The sequence below is a fragment of the Merops nubicus genome, unplaced genomic scaffold (assembly GCF_000691845.1).
Source record: "Merops nubicus isolate BGI_N331 unplaced genomic scaffold, ASM69184v1 scaffold6551, whole genome shotgun sequence".
In the NCBI taxonomy this organism is placed as follows: Eukaryota; Metazoa; Chordata; class Aves; order Coraciiformes; family Meropidae; genus Merops; species Merops nubicus.
This window is the reverse complement of record NW_008587499.1, coordinates 70,504-91,421: the sequence shown is the minus strand read 5'-3', so window position 1 is coordinate 91,421 and position 20,918 is coordinate 70,504. Positions and strand designations below refer to the sequence as shown.

Genomic DNA, 20,918 nt, shown 5'->3' with positions numbered 1-20,918 from the left:
CAGCAGGACCTCAGTGGGGTTTGTTTTTTGGTTGTTAAATCTGAGTTTTCTTTGGCTCTAATAAATCGTGAGAGCTGACCTACTGCATGTTTCAGAAATGTTCTTCCTCTGGTGGTCTAGCAATTGATTGAGTATGACTTTGAAACATGAATATTTATTGTCTCAATAATGCAGACTTCTGAAGCCATTAGCCACACAGTTTGAAGGAATGATCTTTGGAGTCTGTAGAATATGTTATCCATGATGTAACACTCTGTGAATCAGATCTGATGAATAACTGTTTTAAGTTGAAGAGTCAAAAATAAGTTATTGCTAGAAGAAAGTCTCTATGCTTAATCTAAAAGTGCAATATGGTGCTTTTTTCTTTGGCTCTGGCTGAGAAGTGGGTCGGAGATGTATTATTTTAACAAGGATGAGGTTCAGTGAGAAAAATTTAATCGTTAAACTTGTTACGGCAACTGAACGGAGTAAATCTGTTTCATTGCAACTACTGTGAGTTTTGCTTTCAGGAATGGTCTGTGCCACAGCAGTCACTGAGAGTTGAGAGTTTCTGGTGAGATCAGTCTGAGACAGGAACCATGTCTGGAGCTGTCTGAGAGCACAGCATGATTTCCTCCATGGGATAAATTAACCACGGCTTTATGCTTGCACACAGTGAGATCCCTCGCTATCATCTATGCTTGTGTTGAGCTAAGAATAGAAAAAAGCAACATCAGCAGTGCTGTGGGAAAACTGCATTGCTCCAGATGGCTGCTGATAAACTCTCTTCTCATTTGGGATTAAAAATAAAATAGTAGTAAATGACAGTCATTTCCCATCCACATCTTAATGTACGTTTGCTTAGCAGCTAGGAGAAAGCTAGGTTTGAAGTTTGTCAGTTAGACATGAATTTGTCAGAATATACTTGAGAAGCTATCAGAAAGCAGTTTAATTGCCTTGAAGGTGAAAAAAAAAAGACAACTCACAAAGAGCTGGGACTTTGGTTGCTTATTTGTTTGTTAAAAAGCTTTGACTTCCCCCTCCATCTCACTTTATCATATTTATGTGGTTCTGAATTAAGCACTTTTATTTCCATTGTTGCAAATGTTTGTATTTTTGAGGTCGTGCTAGGTCTTCTTGATTTTCATAAAGAGGATCTTCATTCTGTCTCCAAAGACGTGGGTGGGACAAATCCCATGTGTGATGTATTTACCTAGGTCTACCAGCTACACATTGCATGCAACTGTCCCACCACTGCTGATATGCTAAAAGCTAAATCAAAATTTGAGATCCCAACTCAGGATCAGGCCCAACCAAGGAGCCGAACAGTGGATTGCATTCTTTCAAGTTAGTCTTGACAGTAAGCTATTTGGTTAAATCATATATTAGCATTTCCTAATTTATTAGCATGCTTTTACTTTGGATTAACTAATTCTTCAGTGAGATAAAAAAGCAAACGCATACCTGGCACCCTCGTGGCTATTTTGTGCGTTTGCTCTATGGGGACCAAATCCTTGCTCAAAAGATATTTCTCTTCTGTCCAAAGCAGGACAGGAAGGAGAGGCTTTCACTGTGATGGAGCCATTTAGTTGCTTCATTGTGCCTGATGGCTGTGGAACATTATGCAATAGGCATAGGCCTGAGAATAAGGAACAAACAAGCTCTATTGTTCATCATTTACGTAGAGGGTAGACACTCTGTCCTCTTGCCTATACCTCAGGCCAGTTTTGATCATCTAGTTCAAACACTGGCTGTAGAAAAGTCAGCTTCCAAATCCTTTACAGACATGATTTTAAATTTTATATAAGTATAATTAAGTGAAATAGAGAAAATAACCTTCTCTCCTGAAGTGATGAGTAATAAACTGAGTTGCAGTACCAATTCATTTGTAGTAACCTGTTTCACAAGCAGGGTGTGAATACCAAAGATTGTGTAAGTGTGATTTAAAAGGGACATCTTTTGAGAGCAGAAGAAGACATTTCTGCTGGATGTGATAGCATAATCTAGCAGCAGAGGTATTTCCATAGGGTATTAATAGCTAGGGGGTTCTGTATGTACAAGACCATGAGTATTAGCCTAAATTTGATTTCTAATAAACTGTACCTAGGGAGCAAGACCATTCCTGGGATAAGATGTTGGTTTTCTTGAACTATTTGTTTCACCTTTGTAGTGCCTACTGCCTCTTTGCCAGGAAAGGGAGAGTGAGAGGATTGACCTTCTAGTTCTACAGTGCTCTTACTTTCTGGCTGTACAGCTGGCTGTGGCTTTTCTCCTGTTCTTCAGCTCGGCCCCCAGTACCATCATGAGATGATTGTAGGAGACAGAAGCTGGCTGAGTGTCCAGTACAGTAATCACAGTGATATTGTCACTTATGTAGTACTTGAGGCCAGTTCTTTTCTTCAGTGAGAGGTTAATGAATAACCTCCATGCTGTTTCTTCTGCTGGGAGTGTTAGTAGCCATGATCTCCTGCCAGGAGTGACTCTGCACTTGGACTTTATGATTTGTCTTAGGAAAAAAAAAAAAGTTCAGTCCTTCTGGGGCAGTCACTAGTGATCTCTGTTCCACCAAATCACTTCCTTAGGCACAGCTCCTCTCAGCAGTGAAGATGGGTTTGAAGCCAGCAGTGTCTAGGACTGCTTGTGCTGGATAAGTGATGACAGAGCCTAGGTAAAAATGCCAGTGGCTCTTCATGCCTTTCTCTGACATAGTTAGCTAGTACAGTTTAGAATAGCTTCATTAAAAAAACAAATGAGACATCATAATACAAGCAAATGAGAACCTGGTGACTAAGATACTGGCTGGTAATATTGTCTTCAAATACATGTGGAATGCCATCCTGCTGAAATTCAAGCCCTTATATATTTGATAAAGGGTATCCAACATCGGTCTACTCACCCTTCAACATATTACAGCATCTGTCTTACCCTCCCCCTGGAGTGCTCCTCCATTGCATTTTATAGCACCAGACAAAGAGACTCAGACTGACTGACTCCATAGAACAACAGTCCCACCACGTAGCAGTGCTCCAGCTTGCAGTGAAACTCTTGTGGTTCAGAATTACCACATAAAATATGCAGGATAGCAAATGACTACAGCAAAAACATCAAGAAAACCTCACTGCACTGATAAAAAGGTGCTAAATGAGATCTTCTCTGCCAAAAGTGGAAGACAAAGATAAAAATAAGCCTTACTCCTGCATGCTCCTCAAGTCAAGGGGATGGCATTAGCCTCTTCGTCACAAAAGTTAGTCAGTCCCTTCCTCAGTCTCACTGTGAAATTAATACAAAAGGAAGGGACTCAGTACAACTCCTGGAAGGGCCTGTTCAACTATAAAACTCCCCAGATTTTCTTCTCTATCATCTGCATTGCCTTCCATGAGTATTTCTATCATGCACTCTTGGTGTTTTGAATATAAATTTAGGAAGGACAGGAAGGGAGATTCATATTCTCTTTCTCAAAAAGAAAAACATAATGTTTATATGTTGCTGTAGCCTATCTGGCAAAGGTTAGTTTTGGAGGGCTGATGTAGGGGACATCCTGGTACAACATGAGCAGCACCAGTTTAAATATCTAGCCTGAATCTTCCAAGATTGAAAAAAAATCCAGTACATCTTCGCTGTACATTTTTTGGACACACATTCAGCACTATCTTTATACAAGGATACCAAAGTAACTGGAAAGACTGAGGAGAAAACATCTCAGCAAACAATGCTCTTAGTCAGCCAATACATTCTGAAAATGTGACTCATTATCAGAGGCAAATATAGTTTATGTCGTGCTATGAGTGAATTGATCATCTGTAATCTGGGTAAAAAAAAAATAAATAAGATTGTTTAAATACAGCTTCAGGGAGTGCTACATATTTTATCTTGGTTTCATCTGGTTTCCCATAATATCAAAGCTGTGTTTAGTGGATAGAGATTTACGACCAGAAAATTATATGCATAGCTGAAGAATGTGATGGAATGATGTGCCTTGTAGAGTTAGTTATCGTTGCTGGGGAAGTAGAGCTGGTTTACAGCTTGCTTTTTCCCTCTTCATCTGGGACTGATCTGTGTCTTTGCATGGTATATAGGAAATGTTCTCTAAAGTTCTCTAAACGTAAAGACTGTGTTTCAGGCACTGTACGGTAGGAGATTTTGAAAACCGTGACTCATAGACAGACAATTGTTAGCATGTACATTTTTACAAGTATATTTTCTTTATCTTATCTTTGAGAAAATAAATACATCTTTATACCTAGATTGTCTCAGCTGCTGCCAACAATGGGACAATTATGAACACATTTTCCCTTCTGTTAGCCAAGGCTGTGTACACACAATATTATTTTGTTTTACTTTTTGTGTTTTAATATTGAATGCTGCACGGAGACAGAAATTACTTTGCTGGGAGCAGGAGTTATTCCAATGAACATCTAGTGACTAGGAGACAGACACAATGCTATGTAGGCATTTTTATTTCAAGCTCCCTGTGATTGATAGCTAGGATATCAAATGGATGGTGGTTTTGGAAGAAAGATCAAGGCAATTGATGGCATCAGGCATTTGGAAGATGGTTTTTCATATAGCTGGCTGGCAGCTGGTCTTTTTGGGTTTTGAATGGACTTGCCAGTTGTTGTCTGAGCTTCATGTAACAAAGCTTTTTTTTTTTTTTTTTTTTTGATGTGCTGCAGTAATTTCTCTTAGGTAGGTCATTTTTTTGCTTATATTTTAATTTTGAAAGTGTCCTTTTTATTTAGCATGGGGTCTAGAGTGGGACTAAAGCCTGAGTTGCATCGCTTTCCTTGGAATTTTTAAAGTCAAAATTGTCTTTTGTTACTTTCACCACTCTTAAACACAGGGTTGAGAGCTGGCAATTAGATGCACATCTTAAAATGTCTTTTACATGTCACTCAGCCTAAAAGCCAAAAGTAAACCAGTGACTAGATATGGTATGTGAGAGCATTCATTAGCACCATTCATGATCAGGGAACTCTTTTTTTTAAAAGCTATTTGAGGAACCAAAAGAAAACTGCAAGTAGGCTTCTTGCTGACAAGTTGCAGGTGTATACCACATGCCCATATTGGAAATGAGATGCGGTTATGAAGGTCTTGATGACAGACAAGGGTCTAAAATGCCTTCATCTCCAGGTTTTAGCTAGCCCATCTGGTTTTTATTTGCATTTCCCCCAGCTAGCAGTATTAGTGTTTTCCAAACTCAGTATAACCATGCACAGGTCTATATAAAATCGCTTTTCTGCTAACAATTTTTATGCTAACTATATAACAAATTGCAAGTCAGTGTTACTGTCTCTGGAAAAATGAGGGAAAGGAGTGATGAGATTGAGGGGAGAGGACTTCAGTTCCACGTCATTAGAATAGGTAGAATCCACTTATGCCTTAGGAGCATCAAACAGGTGAAAGATTGCATTTGTCTCTTACTGCTACTTCTAGCTAAAAGATCTGGCCTTCTTTGATGTTCATCCTCTTGCAGATGAACTCAAGGGGAAACATTTATTCTTAAGGGAGAAAGACACATACGTCAGGTTACTCCAAACAGCTGCATTCTGGAACCATTCTTCAAAGACACATATTCGGAGGGCAGAAGTAATGGGGCAGCTGCATTTGGGCAATATCCAGCCAGCACTTTTGGTATGGTAAAGTAAATCTTGATGAAGAAAAAAACTAATGAAATCATATGGGAAATGGCATGGTTACTTCTCCCACTAATGGCACTGAAGAAACTTGCTTGGTTTCATCATCAGACCTCTTGTTTCTGCTGGAATTCTTAACAAAATGGCACAGAGAAACAATGAGTTCTCCAGCTAAAAGAACAATTTTCAGAGCAAATTCTCAACGTCCTCCAAGTTTTTATTTTCTGAGAACAATATAATCAAGCCTTGATTTAAAATATTATTAGAAAAATAATCAGCCTAGATTGAAAATCAGTCAGTTGGCCTTTTTGTTTGTGGTGAATAGTTAATTGCAAGGGTCATTTTGAAAACAGTAAAAGCAATACTTTGATTTATTAAAAATGCTGGAGAAAACTAATTGAGGAAGTGTAAACATCATTTTCCAGAAAGTGTTCAAAATTTATTTTCATCTTTTTATCTAAACAAATTCTTCAAGTATAATTCTGAGGGATTAAAAAAACAATAATAAAAAAAATCTATGCTTAATTTAATAGGCAGTAAAATTAGATGCAGACAGAGAGCATAGCTTTAGCTTTGTGGGAGTAAGTAGAAAGGATCCTGGAATGTCGCAGTGTGTGTCGTTATGTCTCCTTAAGGCACATGTCTTTTTCTTTTGTAGAAATAAACTTTTATTTCCTTCTCTTTATGGCAGAATTCAGTGCTTTCACATTCTTTTTTTTAATAATAAAAAAAAAGTCAGTTTTCCTCTTAGATAATGCTTTTATGAATAGAATATTTTGATGAATACAAGAGAATTGTATACATGAGTCCCTGCTTTCAGGGAATTTTATGTGCCAGTTTATGTTCTGTAATGTACTCCTCACTGCTTACCATAGAGTGTTGTTTAGAAGGTGACAAGTTTAAGGAGTATTCCAAGCCTGTAAGTGTTAAGAAGGTTATCAAAATGAAATGCTGACCAATAATATGTGTTCTTTTGCAAGGAGTCCAAGTGATGTGGGCCAGTGGCAAGTGATGCAACCACAAAGGAGATTGTATCAATGTAGTGTACATGTTCACTGAGAACTGTTCACTTATTATCTGTTAGTGTGTTTCACAACCATCAAAGGAAAATGCCTCCTTGCAAAGTAAATGTTACCTATTGGAGGGTGTGGTTCGGGGTTTTTACTGCCTTTGTTCTTCACTGTGGAGTTTTAAGCTCTTGTCTGTGGATCAGAGACTTGAACCCACAAAAACATGAGTTCTCTTGTGCTCACGTAAGTTTGAAGTAACAAAAGATAAAACTGTGAGGGAGCTGATTACATCTCTGTGATTCTTTAAGCAGATATATCTTCACCAAACACTTAAAGATTGCTATACGGCTGCAGTGAAGCATCCCTAACTGCATCTGCCAGACCCAGTGACTGGAATCCCAGCTGTCAGTTTCTGTGTGTGTTTGGGGATTTTGGTGGTGGTTTTGGTTGTTTTTGTTTTATATTCGTTGGGGTTTGTTTGTTTGTTTATTTTTTAATGGGCTGTATGCCGCCTTGTACAAAGGAGCTCTTCACTGCAAACCTTCCTTTTCCCCACCAGGTCTATCCCTGTACCAATGATAAGGAATGTGAAGTTGGGCGATACTGTCACAGCCCTCACCAAGCACCGTCTGCATGCATGATGTGCCGGAGGAAGAAGAAGCGTTGCCACAGAGATGGCATGTGCTGCCCTGGGAACCGCTGCAACAACGGTAGAGCAGGCATTTCGGGATTTTCTTCCACGAGCCACATTTTGATAGCATCTATTTCTCTGACCATTTCCAGCAACAGTGGGTTTTTTTCTGACTGTGTGGCTTTTGCTAAACCAAGAAAACTTAGTTTTCTACTTCATTCTACTCCATTTTAACAGTTTTTCTATGTTTAAGACTTGTGTACTACCAGACTTGGTCCCATTTGGGGGAGGGGAGACACAAAAATGATGTTGTTATTGAGTGAAATCATAGCACTACTTTCAAGTGGTTTGATTCACTGGAAGACTGCACAGAACCCATATTGTTAAGGAAGTAAATGAAACTTTATGAATCCTTGATCTACTCTCCCTGGTGGCAGAGACTGTGTGTCTGTGTGTAGATTATAACCATACTATTTGCATTTCCATACTCTTCTCTGGAGACTGGAGAGAGAAGTCTGTAAGACAGTCTCCAGGTGCTCAGACCACAAACCAGAATGACAGCAAGACTGTCTGACAGTGAGTGAAGCAGACACGTGGTGAAGACAGGTGCTGGGGGTCAAGGACAGAGGTGTGATTAGAGTTGAGCATCACTGAGGCCAAACCCCAGCGCTTTCATGGACCTGGTCCTGATCCTGGTCTGTGTATGTCTTCTGCTGCTTTTCATCTTGTTCAAAACTTTGAGTGACTGTCTTTTGCTTGCAGGTATTTGTGTACCAGTAACTGAAAGCATCCTTACACCTCACATCCCTGCTCTGGAAGGGCCACGCAACAAGAAGAACGGTCATTATGCTAGCAAGGATTTGGGATGGCAAAATCTAGGAAGGCAACGCTCCAAGCTGTCACACATAAAAGGTAAGATCACATTTGCACTACACTGGTTTGTTCCTGCGTGTTATGAATCATGTTATTGCTGTTAAGGTACAGCAATACAAACCAGAAATAGGCAGTAATTTCATAGGGAGTGAATGTCTATCATCAGAATTCACAGCATGAGTCAAAAAGTGATGTAATATCAACCATCAATTCCTAGAATTGAAATAGCACCTCCTTTCTTCACTGTATCAGAGGTGGACTGACAAGCCATTTTTAAAGTCGTGCAAGATTGTACGCAACCTCCTCTTGTAACAGTCATATAGTTAAGCACTTGTAATTCTACTTACAATCCTATGGTTGAATTTCTCCTTGCTAAGTCTGATGGCAGGTCTAATTAATTACTTCTTTGAACCTTCCTATCTTTTGTTGTATTCACATCCTTCAAATAACCACAGATGGGAATATTATCTCTGCTTTTTCTAAGCTTCATTTGCACGGTCTACACTGAATCAGTACTTTCACATTTTCCATGGGGTAAAGTAGTTTGGTTGCTCTTTTTAGGACATGAAGGTGATCCCTGCCTACGGTCATCAGACTGCATTGAGGGACATTGCTGTGCTCGACATTTCTGGACCAAAATTTGCAAGCCGGTATTGTATCAGGGGGAGGTGTGCACCAAACAGCGCAAGAAAGGGTCCCACGGACTGGAGATTTTCCAACGGTGTGACTGTGCCAAGGGGCTGTCTTGCAAAGTGTGGAAAGATGCAACCTCCTCTTCTAAATCAAGACTTCACGTGTGCCAGAAGGTCTGAACGAGGATTGAGAAGATGGTATTAAGTGACTGTGGCTTTATGTATTTAATGTGTTATGGCATGGTGGGAAATGAGAACTGCCAGTGGAATGGCTAAAGTAACTGTTAGGGTAGGAGTAGAATTCATAACAAATGCATTTCTTTTTGAGCTGGTGGTAAACACAAGTGCAGCTGGTGTTCTCCTACTTTGCAGCTCTTCTGTAAATAACTTCTACAATTTGTGGGAAATGCTAGTATGCAAACAAGTACAGTGGAAATTAATGTCACTTCCCTTGGTGTGTTGTCCTGTGATGTTTCAGGTGTTCAGTGTTAGGGCTACAATGGTTTTCCAGTGTGGTAATGACTGCTAAATTGTATACATTGTACTCCTATAGGAAGCAGTGCATGCCAGGAAGACTCATCTATCAACAGATTATTTGCCTTATTGCAGGTGTGCGAAATGGAAATACAGTTACTGTGAATGTCCACACGACCTTGTCATTCAGGGCTGACACTTCAGCAAAGAAAGCACTCCTGCAGGACAAGAGTGTTTGCAGGCCCTCGTGAAAGAGGAGAAAACTTGCCATCTCACAATTCCAAGGGAGCAGCAGTTTCTCTAAGAGGAGGCACTTACACAGGGGTTTGTTTCCTACACAAAGGTAAACTGAAAGGCTTTATGTAGTTCAGTGTCACAGTATGGCACTTAATTGCTTGCATTTGCCTCAGTTTACTGCAACTTTACATTGGGTTGCAGAGATGAAGCAAATATGTGCATGCTGAATCCAGAATTATATGCAGGCAAATACTCATTAGTCCTGAATATACTTTCCTTGCCTAAGCACACTTGCATTATAGACAATTCCAAGAGAAATAGCAGTGTTAAGTGCCTAACATGAAGAGCTATGAAGCTGTTTCACTGTTTCTAACAGATGATGTGGGCATTTGCTGAGGTGTTTAGAGCATATTGCTACAAACTCAAATGTTGACATTTTATGAGAAGCCACAAGCTACTGATGGCACTCTGCAGAAGTAGAAAGGATTTATTTCTTAGAGGCGACAGAGGAACAGGAACTGGCTCTTGTGAGCACCTCCTCTCCTACAGAAAAGGATGCAAGAAGATGGTACGACCACAGGTGACTTGTTAAACATCATGTGATGTCACAGCTTACCAGCCTCCAGTGTGTATTCATCCTGAACTTTATGTCCTCAGTCTGGACTGTCCCTCCAGGAATGATAAAAGTACATGGACTATGGAAACATCTGACGACCCTACATTGTTTGTGTACTGGTTAGCCCTTGCCTTGTCTCCCAGGTCTTTTAAAACTTTTTTCATTTTACTTATTTGCAAGTATTGCTTTGTATAGACATCGGTAAAGAGACTGATATTTCTTTAAAGTCTGATTCTGTAATTGACTTTCTACTAAGTTGTAATTATCCGTTCATAATTACCCATTTTTGTGTTTCGTAATACACAGGAATTTTCTGGTTTATCAGTTCTGAACAATGCGGGTAGACCAGTATGTAGCTTAACTTTGAAGACTATGTCACCCATACCTGACAACTTTTCCAACCAGTGGTGGTTTTGATGCTATAGCTTAGCTACACCACCTGACTCAGACTTCCTAATTAGAACACACACCTCAGCTACATTGCCTTTATCTTTCATAAAAGTCTAAATAACATGAGTTTTTCACATGCCTCTTTCCATACAGGAGTTAGTTCTTGTTGGCCTAGGGGGACTGCTCAGAGACAAGGTGTTCTGTTTTATAACAGTCTCAGTCAGTTTTATCGTGCAGTCCGATCACCACAACTCATTTCACAACTCTGAAAGCTTATTTCAGAGTTTTTCCAGTGTAATTGAAACAGGAATAAGGCTCAGAAATGACATACTTTCTAGATATTAAAAAAAGTAGAGAAAGCAATTTTGCAAGTGTTATTTACAAACACAGAACATACTCGGCAGAGGAGCTCTATTGCTCTCACTGTGACTACATGTAAAAGAAAATGATAGCCAGAGTGAGCAGAGGGGTTGCAGAAATGGGCTGTCAGTGATTTTTAGTTCTGTTGTTGGCATACCCCCCTTTTCCTCTTGCAAAACGTAGTTATTTGGGATAATTTATTTACAGGAAATGTTTAAGGAGATGTATTTTCTTATAGAGATATTTCTTACACAAAGCTTTGTAGCAGAATATATTTGCAGCCTGTTGACTCTAATGTAGAAAAATGTATAATAAGATTAAATATATTAAATATCCTTTCACATTCCTCCCCAAATATTTTACCCATATTCTTTTCCTTACCTGCTGCTTAAGAAGAGTAGTTCTTTCTGGAAAGATATGCAAATCATCACCAACATTTATTTTAGCCATACAACAAAAGGTATCTGATTGTACTTGTGTCTCAAAGCATCCTGTAGGCTGAGTTTTGGTAAAATGCATGAAGATCATCTTAAAATCCCCATAAGTAATTTCTACAAAACTGGTTAAATGGCAAATATCTATACAGTTTTCTTGGGAAATTTTTTACCTAAAAATTCAAGAAACTGCACCTGGATACATAGATACATAGATATCTGGATACAATCAACCAGGTTAAATAGGAAAGGTGCCCTGCCACACTCCCTGCATAATTGATACATACCAGAGAGACTCAGGGTGGGCAAAGCTGGTATTCAAGTTACACAGCATTTTGCTATAGGTTAGAGCATACAAATGCACTGCTGCAAAATCTTTAACTACTAGTTTAAAAATGGCAAATAACATTCAGCTCCTAAAAACATGAAACAATCTATATGACACAACTGAAAAATTGCTACTAAAACCAGCCAAGTTTTGATCCCAGGAAAACGCCTGCAGAGCTGAATAAATATTGCAAAATAATGGCTGTGGTTATTGAGCAATTGTCTCAAAATCCTTGTTTCTGGTAGCCCATTGCTCCAACAGATGTACATTTGGAGGATGGAATGGTCTCCAAGTCGCACGAGTGTTTGTACAAAAAATAAAAAGATTTTGCTACTGTTATTTGCAATATTGGGTGGGTAGGCCTTCAAAACATAGTAACACAACATAACAACATAATAAAGTTGAGAGCATCTTCAGAGACCAGTGACTTCAACAGAGTTTAAGACTGCCAAAGCCTTGAGAGATTTAATCTGGGAACAACAATAGGCTCAGGCGGATCATTGCACACCACAAATGCAACATAGCTGAACTGAGTAGCATGCAAGCAGTTTCGCAAGACTGAAGTTTGATTGTTTAGAAGCCATTCAATTAATGTTTTGGAGAAATATACATCATTTTGAGAAGAAAAGAACAGCTAAATTTGGGGATAATTGCTCTCACTCGCTGTGTCAATCATCAAGGGAATTAAGAGTGACTTTGGCTCAGTAACATTTCAGAAATCTGCTGTCATGACACATGTACTGAAGAGATTATTGCTGAACAGTTCAAATACTCTTCCTATTAGCCTAGAATTGCCTCAGCATTGCAAAATCTCTTTGGAAATACTTATTAACTTTCCTAAAAATAATGGATTTACTCTTTATAACAACATATATTTGATTTACAGTATAAATGTGGGTGTGTTTCTATTACTGTGCTATTTGCTTAGACTTATGTTGTTTGCAACCTATAGTATTTATGATTTTAAACATTTCTTAATGAAAGCAATTAAAATAGATTGATGCACGTACTTGTATAACCACACTTTCAACAGCATACATCCAGCACCTGGCACCTAAAACACAATTCACCAGAATTCAAGCCATCTTCTGCATATTTTACCTTTCCTGGTCTTTGTCTCAACAACAGCAACAAAAAATCTCACCAAACACCATGAACTGTTTTGGGCAGAGCCTGAGAAGAGATATTCCTACACAATTTCTTGTCACCAACCCACCAGGCCTCTCTGCTTTCACTTCAGAATGCTGCATATCACCCCCAATAGGAAAGGTAAACACTATGAAAGAAAATCTGTATTTGTCGTCCCTCCCAGTCACTCTTCCTTCTAGAAAAGACATTTTAAGAAAAAATATCCTGAAGGTCAAAGCCAACAGAAAGTCATGTCGCAGACACTCTAAATCAAGGCTTTTAGGAGTCTGGAGATCTATCCTGTAACTTTCAAAAACTTAATTGTTAAGAGAGTTATGTAGATAAAATGACCCTGTTTACAAAAAATTAAAAAAAAGTAGCTCTTTGGGTTGTGAGTCAAGTGGTCTGAAAATAATATGGGAGGGGGACACAAACAGTACCTCCTCATTCCCTCATCCTTGCTCCCCCACCCCCCCCAAAAAACAACTACCTCACCTATAGTCCCTGTCAAAAAGAATGCTAATATTTTTTTACACTAGGCACATTTCACTCCACACAAAGCCATTGTTAATTTTTTTTTTTTTTTTAAATCACACTAATATAAAGTTATACTCTCTTACCAGCCTCTCCAGACTGATGTAAGGCATCTTTCTGATGCTGCATTAGGAGTGATGCTGCACAGGAGTGAAGGAACAGAATTAGTGTAGAGGTCTGTGCTTGCCCGTTTATATCATAACTTTCCACTGAGTCAAACAGAAACTTTCTGCTCAAGTGCCTTATTATATATTACAGTTTTTAACAAACACAGTGCTACCAAAATACGCTTACAGTTCAACACAGACTCGACACCCATTCTTACCTTATGTTTTGCCTTCAACTTCGTATGACTGTTGTCAGTAGCTGAAATGTGGCAAATGTCTGCTGTAGCCTCCTCTTATCTTACAGCTCTGACAGTTTTTTACTTAAGGTAGCAATGCAAGAGGTAAGGAGAAAGCATAAAAAAGGGAGGTGTGGGGGACTGGAGACACCTAGTCAGAAACTTGAAATGGCAGGGAGAAGGGGAAATCTACCTCAAAATGTGACTAGATGCTATTGTAAAAAACCATGAATGTTCCTCGTATCTCACTCAATTACCAAGAATGGAGGAAGGGCAGATGCGCTCAGTCTGTTCCTGAGTGACATCCCCACAGCACTGACCCAAACAAGGGAGGCCTGATTGAGTGATTCTGGTCCCTCAGAAGCTGAAGTGTTGAGCCTATGACCTCCTGTGAGTAGCATGCCTCTCACCTTGATCCACAGTAATTCAAATCCCAGTAATTCCAGAGGCTTTGGATTTGTCACCAACTCCTAGGCGCATTGTTCAGACAGTATTGCTGTAGCATGCAGCTAAACCACACCTAGGGATCCTACTAGAAGACCATGGAGAAGGAAGGAAGAGACAAAAGCAGAAGATGGCTGCTGCATTGCATAACTCCAGCTGGTCCCAGAGCTATTATTCTGGCCACCACTGATGGGTCTGACCCTGATGGATATATCGTACAGGATGGAGCTCATTGCAAACTTGTTTATTCTGGCAGCTTCCTGTTTTTTTTGGAATTGCTTATTGTTACAGCATGAGTGTCAATTACTTATTTACAAATGTCTGGTACCAATAAACTTTTTTTTTCACAGTACCGGCTCAAAGCTTGATTTAGAAGTAGTTTGCTGCATGCCAGCTTCCTGAACCAGAGGAAACAGTCTTTTAAAGGAAATTAAGAAACACAGACACTTTTTTTCCCTCCCTTCTTTTTAGGAAAAAAATATTTAGAAAACAAGAAGGAAAAATACATCATTAATGTGAAAAGATTGCCTGACAAAAGTCTTAGTCTTTGAGTCCTTGGCAAAACTCATATTATAATTGTCTACTTTTATTATCAAAGTTGGCCAAAGAGTAGTCAACAAATCAGAAATGTATACCTGTGTGGCTGCTATGATACGTATATTCCTGTTTTCTATTCCTTATAAGCTGTGTTTTATTTCTGAGAGCATGTTATTCATCAATACTCAAAATGTTCAGTATGCAAAGTTTTTTTTAAAAAATCTACTATTAATCAAATATTCAATAATTCAGTACAACTGTACACATAGAGCTCACAGATATTGTTCCTTGAGCAGCTTTATTGAGCACTTTATTGAGCAGCTCTGTGGAGAGGGACCTTGGAGTCCTGGTGGACAGCAGATTCTCCATGGGACAGCAGTGTGCCCTTGTGGCCAGGAAGGCCAATGGTATCCTGGGGTGCATTAAGAAAAGGGTGTCCAGCAGAATGAGGGAGGTCCTCCTGCCCCTCTGCTCTGCCCTGCTGAGACCTCACCTGGAGTATTGTGTCCAGTTCTGGCCCCTACATTTCAAGAGGGACAGAGAGCTACTGGAGAGAGCCCAGTGGAAGGCTACGAGGATGACTGGGGGACTGCAACAGCTGCTGTATGAGGAGAGGCTGAGAGACCTGGGGCTTTTTAGTCTGGAGAAGAGAAGACTAAGGGGGGATCTAATTAATGTGCATAAATATATGAGGGCTGGGTGTCAGGAAGAAAGGGGCAACCTGTTTTCACTTGTACCCTGTGATAGGGCAAGGGTGACGGTCACAAGCTGGAGCACAGGAAGTTCCACCTCAACATGAGGAAGAACTTCTTTACTGTAAGGGTCACAGAGCACTGGAGCAGGCTCCCCAGGAAGGTTGTGGAGTCTCCTTCCTTGGAGACTTTTAAGACCTGTCTGGATGCGTTCCTGTGTGACCTGCCCTAGACTAGATGGTCCTGCTCTGGCAGGACTCTAACTCCAGAGGTCCCTTCCAACCCCCAACATTCTGTGATTCTTTTGTTAATGGCAATAATTTTTAATGAAGCCATAAAGGTACATAGGTACCTAGGCAGTAATGAGTGACATGGTTCCAGAAGAAATTTACTAGGAATTTTTGACTGCATCACACTAATGAATCCAATGACCACCCAAATCTTTAGAAAAATTAACCTCAAAATTAATTTGTCAATGTTGTTGTCTCACTATCTGAGCACTTATGGATATCATAGAAATGCTTCTTTAGGAAGGATGATAAAAGAAAATCCTTGTGTATGTGTGCTGAAAAAAAACAATTAACTTCTGTTTCAAATAATATTTAATACTTCTACTGAGTTAAGTTCAGAAGAGGGTTATACTGCCTTTCTTAATGCAGCATACTTAACTGGCAATATTTTATCAAGTTTGGAGAACTGTTGGATTAAGCTGTTAAACCTTTTTTATTACTTTAAAAGCTAGTGCTCTTTATCTTGGATCTTCCTTCTAACCTGTGTGGAGATCAGTGTTTATGGGAGGAAGTGTCTGCAAGTCATAAAATATCTCCATTAGAAATTCATCAGGATGACTGTAAATAACTGTGAAACATGAAGCCTTCCCTTTGCTACCACAGTATCCAGTGAGACCTCAAAATGTATCAAAACCTATGAATTTATCAGATTAATTTTAATTTCTCTTCACCTCTGGATTTTTTAGTTCTGACATAGTCAGATATGGAAACATCAAAATACAATTCTCATAGTATGGACATTCGTTACCACCATTGGTGACAAAGCCTCTCTGATTAAGTGAACAGAAAAACATTCATAGAAAGAAATTTTGTTTTGCATGGAAATATTTTAACAAAAGATGGAATTAAGCTGCATCTTAACTTTACAAAGAGCCAACTTTCTTAGTTCTGTCTTTCCAGTCTGAACAAAGAGGGAAGTTCATTTGTCTGTGACCAGACATGTATTTAATGAGCTCCTGAGTTGTGTTATCAGAGTAATTTTACATGTCCTAGAAACAACACAGGAAATTAGTTTACACCCATGAGGTTAAATCTAATTTTATTTTTTGTTATTAATTCACATTTCTGCCTTTTAAAATAACCAGACTGCTAGAATTTGCAGACTGTTTCAGGAATATTCCATCCCTAACTGCTGAATTGCACAATTTAAATGAAAGTAACTGCATGAAATGCAGAAGAAAATAAAACTGAACAGTTGTTTCTATCATCTACTGAGCACTAGCAAACTGAGTAGATAAACTTTCAAGGAAACCTGAGAAGAACTTTGCAACAACTTCAAATAAATTTTTAAATTCCTGTATTTTTGCAGTACAGTCTAAATATTTCCTAAAATACATCTCTGAAACATAAACACTTAGAGTATATAGAGGCTGACTTACCAATGATCCAACAGGCAGAAAGTCCTACAGAAGTCAGCAGGAGCAGCTGAGGTGCAGCACTTCAGGAATGTAATCAAATGTCCTTGTGGCACAGGTCACCGTTCTGGAAAAAGAAAAGCCAAACCAGAAAACAATCAATGCATAATTGAAAAGTTTTCAGAGATCATCAGTGACAACACTGTAGGAATGGCAAACAGTTGCAGGAAAAGATATGCAGAGAACAAAGAAGATTGGTTCAGGGGTCAAGGGTTTATTGACTAACTTAAGAAGAAAATTACTGTGAAGCTGATGACGAAGTGCTATAAAGTAATAAGAGGTTGAGAGAAAGTAATGCTGCAAGAATTTAAAATTCTTCATGTCAGAAAGAAATGGTGTCATCATAATCCTCCTGTGCATAGTGAGCTATTGTATTTTACCCACCTAGCCCTTTCAAACAGTCATGAACACTTAGCTAAAGCACAATTTATACATGATGGCAAATATTTCCCTCAAAGTCACCTCAGTTTGAAGTCACCAAGAGTGACCTGTGGCTTGTTCCATAGTTAAATACATCTAGCTTATCCCTATTTGTTTTTATTTGGATTTTTCTTTTTTTCTGGATGAAGATGACATCTACTACCTACCAATTTCTCCTCATCAAGCTACTTCTACACTGAAAACTACACACATTTCAATCTCCTTATCAGCCTTTGTATCAGAGTCCCTTTGCTGAAAGCACATTTCAGCACTACAGAACAGTCAAAGAGAAGTAGCAGAAGGTGCTTTGATAGCTGTACTGGGGACATCTGAAGCTTTTGCATCTAGGGATGTTGGTGAGCCTCTTTGGGATTTGATGCAAGCATGACACTAACAGTGTTCATTATCAGTGCTGCATTTTTACTGCAAAAACAATTCTGCAACATAGAACTTTAGAAGATCTCCTCAAGTCACAGCAAGAACTGTAGACTACAGCCCTCTCCATCACAGAATTGGTTTCCAGTTCTTAGGATAACACTGGCAATAGGAAATGGATTGTAACTTTTCTTCTTCTGATTGGTAAAAGTGTCAGAAAATACATTATGTATCTCTAGAAACAGTTCTGAGTACCCCTTGGAACTTGAAGTTTGCTACATTTTTAAAGCTGTTATTTTTAATGCTTCAAAAACTTATAGATAGTTAATAAGGGATTTAGTCAAAGAGGGGACTTGGCATAGGATTTCTTTCAGTTAATTTTAACTCTCTGAAGGTTAGATGTCATGACAAGATCAGTTGTACAGGCAAGAGACACTAAGAAAATAATTCACACCCCCCATGTTAGAGCCTGCTTCTGTAGATGACTGCCCACTCCTTGCCTTTGTCTCTCCACTGAGCAAAGGCAGAGCTTTGACACCATGTTCACACCAGACCTACAGCCTTCAAATGGGCAAGGACGGGGAAGATGAATTGTATCCTTGGTGCATAAGTAGTGTATAGACAACAGGAAGAGAACGAGGGGTCAAGTACTGCCTAAGATAAGTATTTGAAGATCTATCACTATCCATAACTTGAGCTTCCCACAGCTAACCCTATCATGGTGCAGCTTTTGTACCCCTCTAATCAATACTTCACAAACTGCCTTTCATTGCATCTAGTTCTTCATACCTCTAACAGACTACAGAGCTGCCTTGGCCCTCGAGGGACACCTCTCATTCCCTCCTGAATACCTCTCCCTTCTTCTGGCTCTGGTGCCCTGTGTGATGATGCCCCTCTCATTGACTGCTCATTAAATTTACAGCCAGAGTTTTCACTCTTTTTTAACCTTTGTCCCTGGAAGAGATTCCCTGTAAACAACCAGGACACCAGAAAGCATCTTTGACAGCACAAGAGCATCCTAGTTCACAGCTAAAGGTTATTATATTTACTATTTTTACTACTGTAAACAAGTGGAAACATAAACATCAGATGGGTTTGTTCTGTTAATGATTCCTGAAGTAAACCAAAAACACAGCACCATCCTGCCTCACACTACAAGTTTTCAACTTGTGGTCCTTGAAACCCCCATGTTCAGAGAAAGCATGCCTATTGTCAGCAAGTTGGAAAAAAATGCAGAGTTTGCAAATCAAAATGAAGCTAGAAATATAACGTACTAAACTAAGAATGAAAAACCTCATACACTGCATAAAGATGAGCCTGTTAGAGGCTCTGAGAAGTTATTCTATCTTCTCAGTGAGAATGTGAATCGGGCTGCAGGTATCTGGGAAATACACATCCTGCAAATGCAAGCAAGCTGATGGCAATGCTTCAGTGTCTTCTTCCAGGAATGTAGAAATGCTGTTTCTGTGGCTGTATGTTTCCATTTATGACAACAGTACTTTAAAGTCTGTCTTGCCATTACACTGGATACCATGCTAACAGCAGAAACTATTATCTGTTGCTCCCATCCCATGAAAAACGTATGACTTCACTCTACTGGGATTATAAACTGCTCCTAAGGCAATGCAGTAATTTAAACTCCATTTCCCAGATGGGCAAGATAAACAAGTAGATGGACCTTCCAGTTAGTCTTTTTTTATATATATAAAAATGATGCGTGACAGTCATATGTTAAACTCATTTGTCAATCTTATTTTTTTATCTATTGCCTGGAAAATGTAGAAACCTAACCCTGAACTGATGGAAGAGATACTGTGGGACTGTGAATTAAAAACAGGGGGAGTGAGGACAGGTGCAGGCTTTGGCCAGCTAAGGAGGTGAAGGAGTTGTTTGTGAGAAAGTCCTAGACAGGTCTATTAACTAGGAAGGAGGGAGAATAGGGCATTTTGTCAAGCCTATTTTAAAACCCATGACCTTTCACCTGAAGCACCCTGGTCCAAGTCCAGCCATGACCAAGGAGACTCCAGCTTGTCTTGATGATGTGACAGTAAAATGCTCTGCACACACAGTGGTTGGTGGTCTTGGACCTATTCCTGGAGAAGTAGAGTTCCCAGCTTGGCTCAACTTTTGTCCAGCTGGCAATCCTTGTTTTGTTATAATGAGGCCCAAGGTGGAAATAAGCTGGAGCAGCACGGTCTTTCTCTCCTCCCGATAGGTGCCTCTCCAAGTTGCTGCTCACACCTTGGTGTGTCCATGTGAGTTGAGTCACAGACATCAGCTCAAGCTGAACCACACTCACCAAGCAAGCTGACACAGCACGGCCACCACATGGCCCTTGGGAAAGGGAGAGGCTGTGTGCACCTGTGGTGTTATTAAAGCCCTGACCAGGCCCCTACCAGGAAACACCATGTGGGTGTGTCTCACATGGAAAAGCAGAGTGAGCATTTCTTTCATAGCCAATGCAAGGCAGACCTCAAGGAGATGTGATGGATAAGCTGAGTGGTGCAGTCCAGTAGAGCTGCTCACTTCTCCTGGGCGGGGAGACAAGAATGTACCTGCCACATGTAGTCTGCTCAATCTAAGTTTCTTGGATGTTTTCCTTGAAATTTCTTTATTTTTAGTTTTTGAAAAATTGCATTGCCTCAGGATGGTTTTTACCTCTGCTGTTTGGTTCACTTTGCAGTGGAAAGGGAAGGAGTGCTTAGATTCATGGACTATGAAGGTTGATGTAGACTGCATCTGCCCACCTGCTTTTGTTTGCTGAAATTTACTGACCGAGTCTGGAGCACTGGGACAAAGGCTGGGCCCAGCTATGCCTGGGTGGTAACAGAAGACTGTTTACATATTGTCCTTTATCTATTCCTCGTTTTACAAAACTTTGCCTTTTTAAGGGCACTTAGCAGAACTTTATGTATCAGGAAGGTAAGGTCAGTGACTCAGAGTTTATCTGGAAGTGTCCTTTACTCTTTGCAGCCAAGCTGTGTGTCTATTGCCACCACCATCTTCAAACCAATCCTAAAAGCAGTAGAGATACATAGAGGGACAAAATCTACAGTTCATTTCAAATCCTGGGGTGATTCACCCCATCCTTCAGATAAAAATATCATTACAGTTATTTTTTTTTAATAAGCTGTACCATCATA

At 39.6% G+C, this 20,918-nt stretch overlaps 1 protein-coding gene across 1 annotated transcript in view; it reads left to right on the top strand.

Annotated features, from left to right (window-relative positions):
• DKK2 (dickkopf WNT signaling pathway inhibitor 2) overlaps window positions 1-8,938 on the top strand; it is a 43,944-nt gene extending 35,006 nt beyond the window's left edge. Inside the window, exons 3-5 of the mRNA XM_008948925.1 lie at window positions 7,182-7,332; window positions 8,016-8,165; window positions 8,688-8,938. Coding sequence (XP_008947173.1) covers window positions 7,182-7,332; window positions 8,016-8,165; window positions 8,688-8,938 — 552 coding nt within the window. The remainder of the gene's footprint in view (window positions 1-7,181; window positions 7,333-8,015; window positions 8,166-8,687) is intronic.
• The last annotated feature ends 11,980 nt before the right edge of the window (window positions 8,939-20,918 follow it).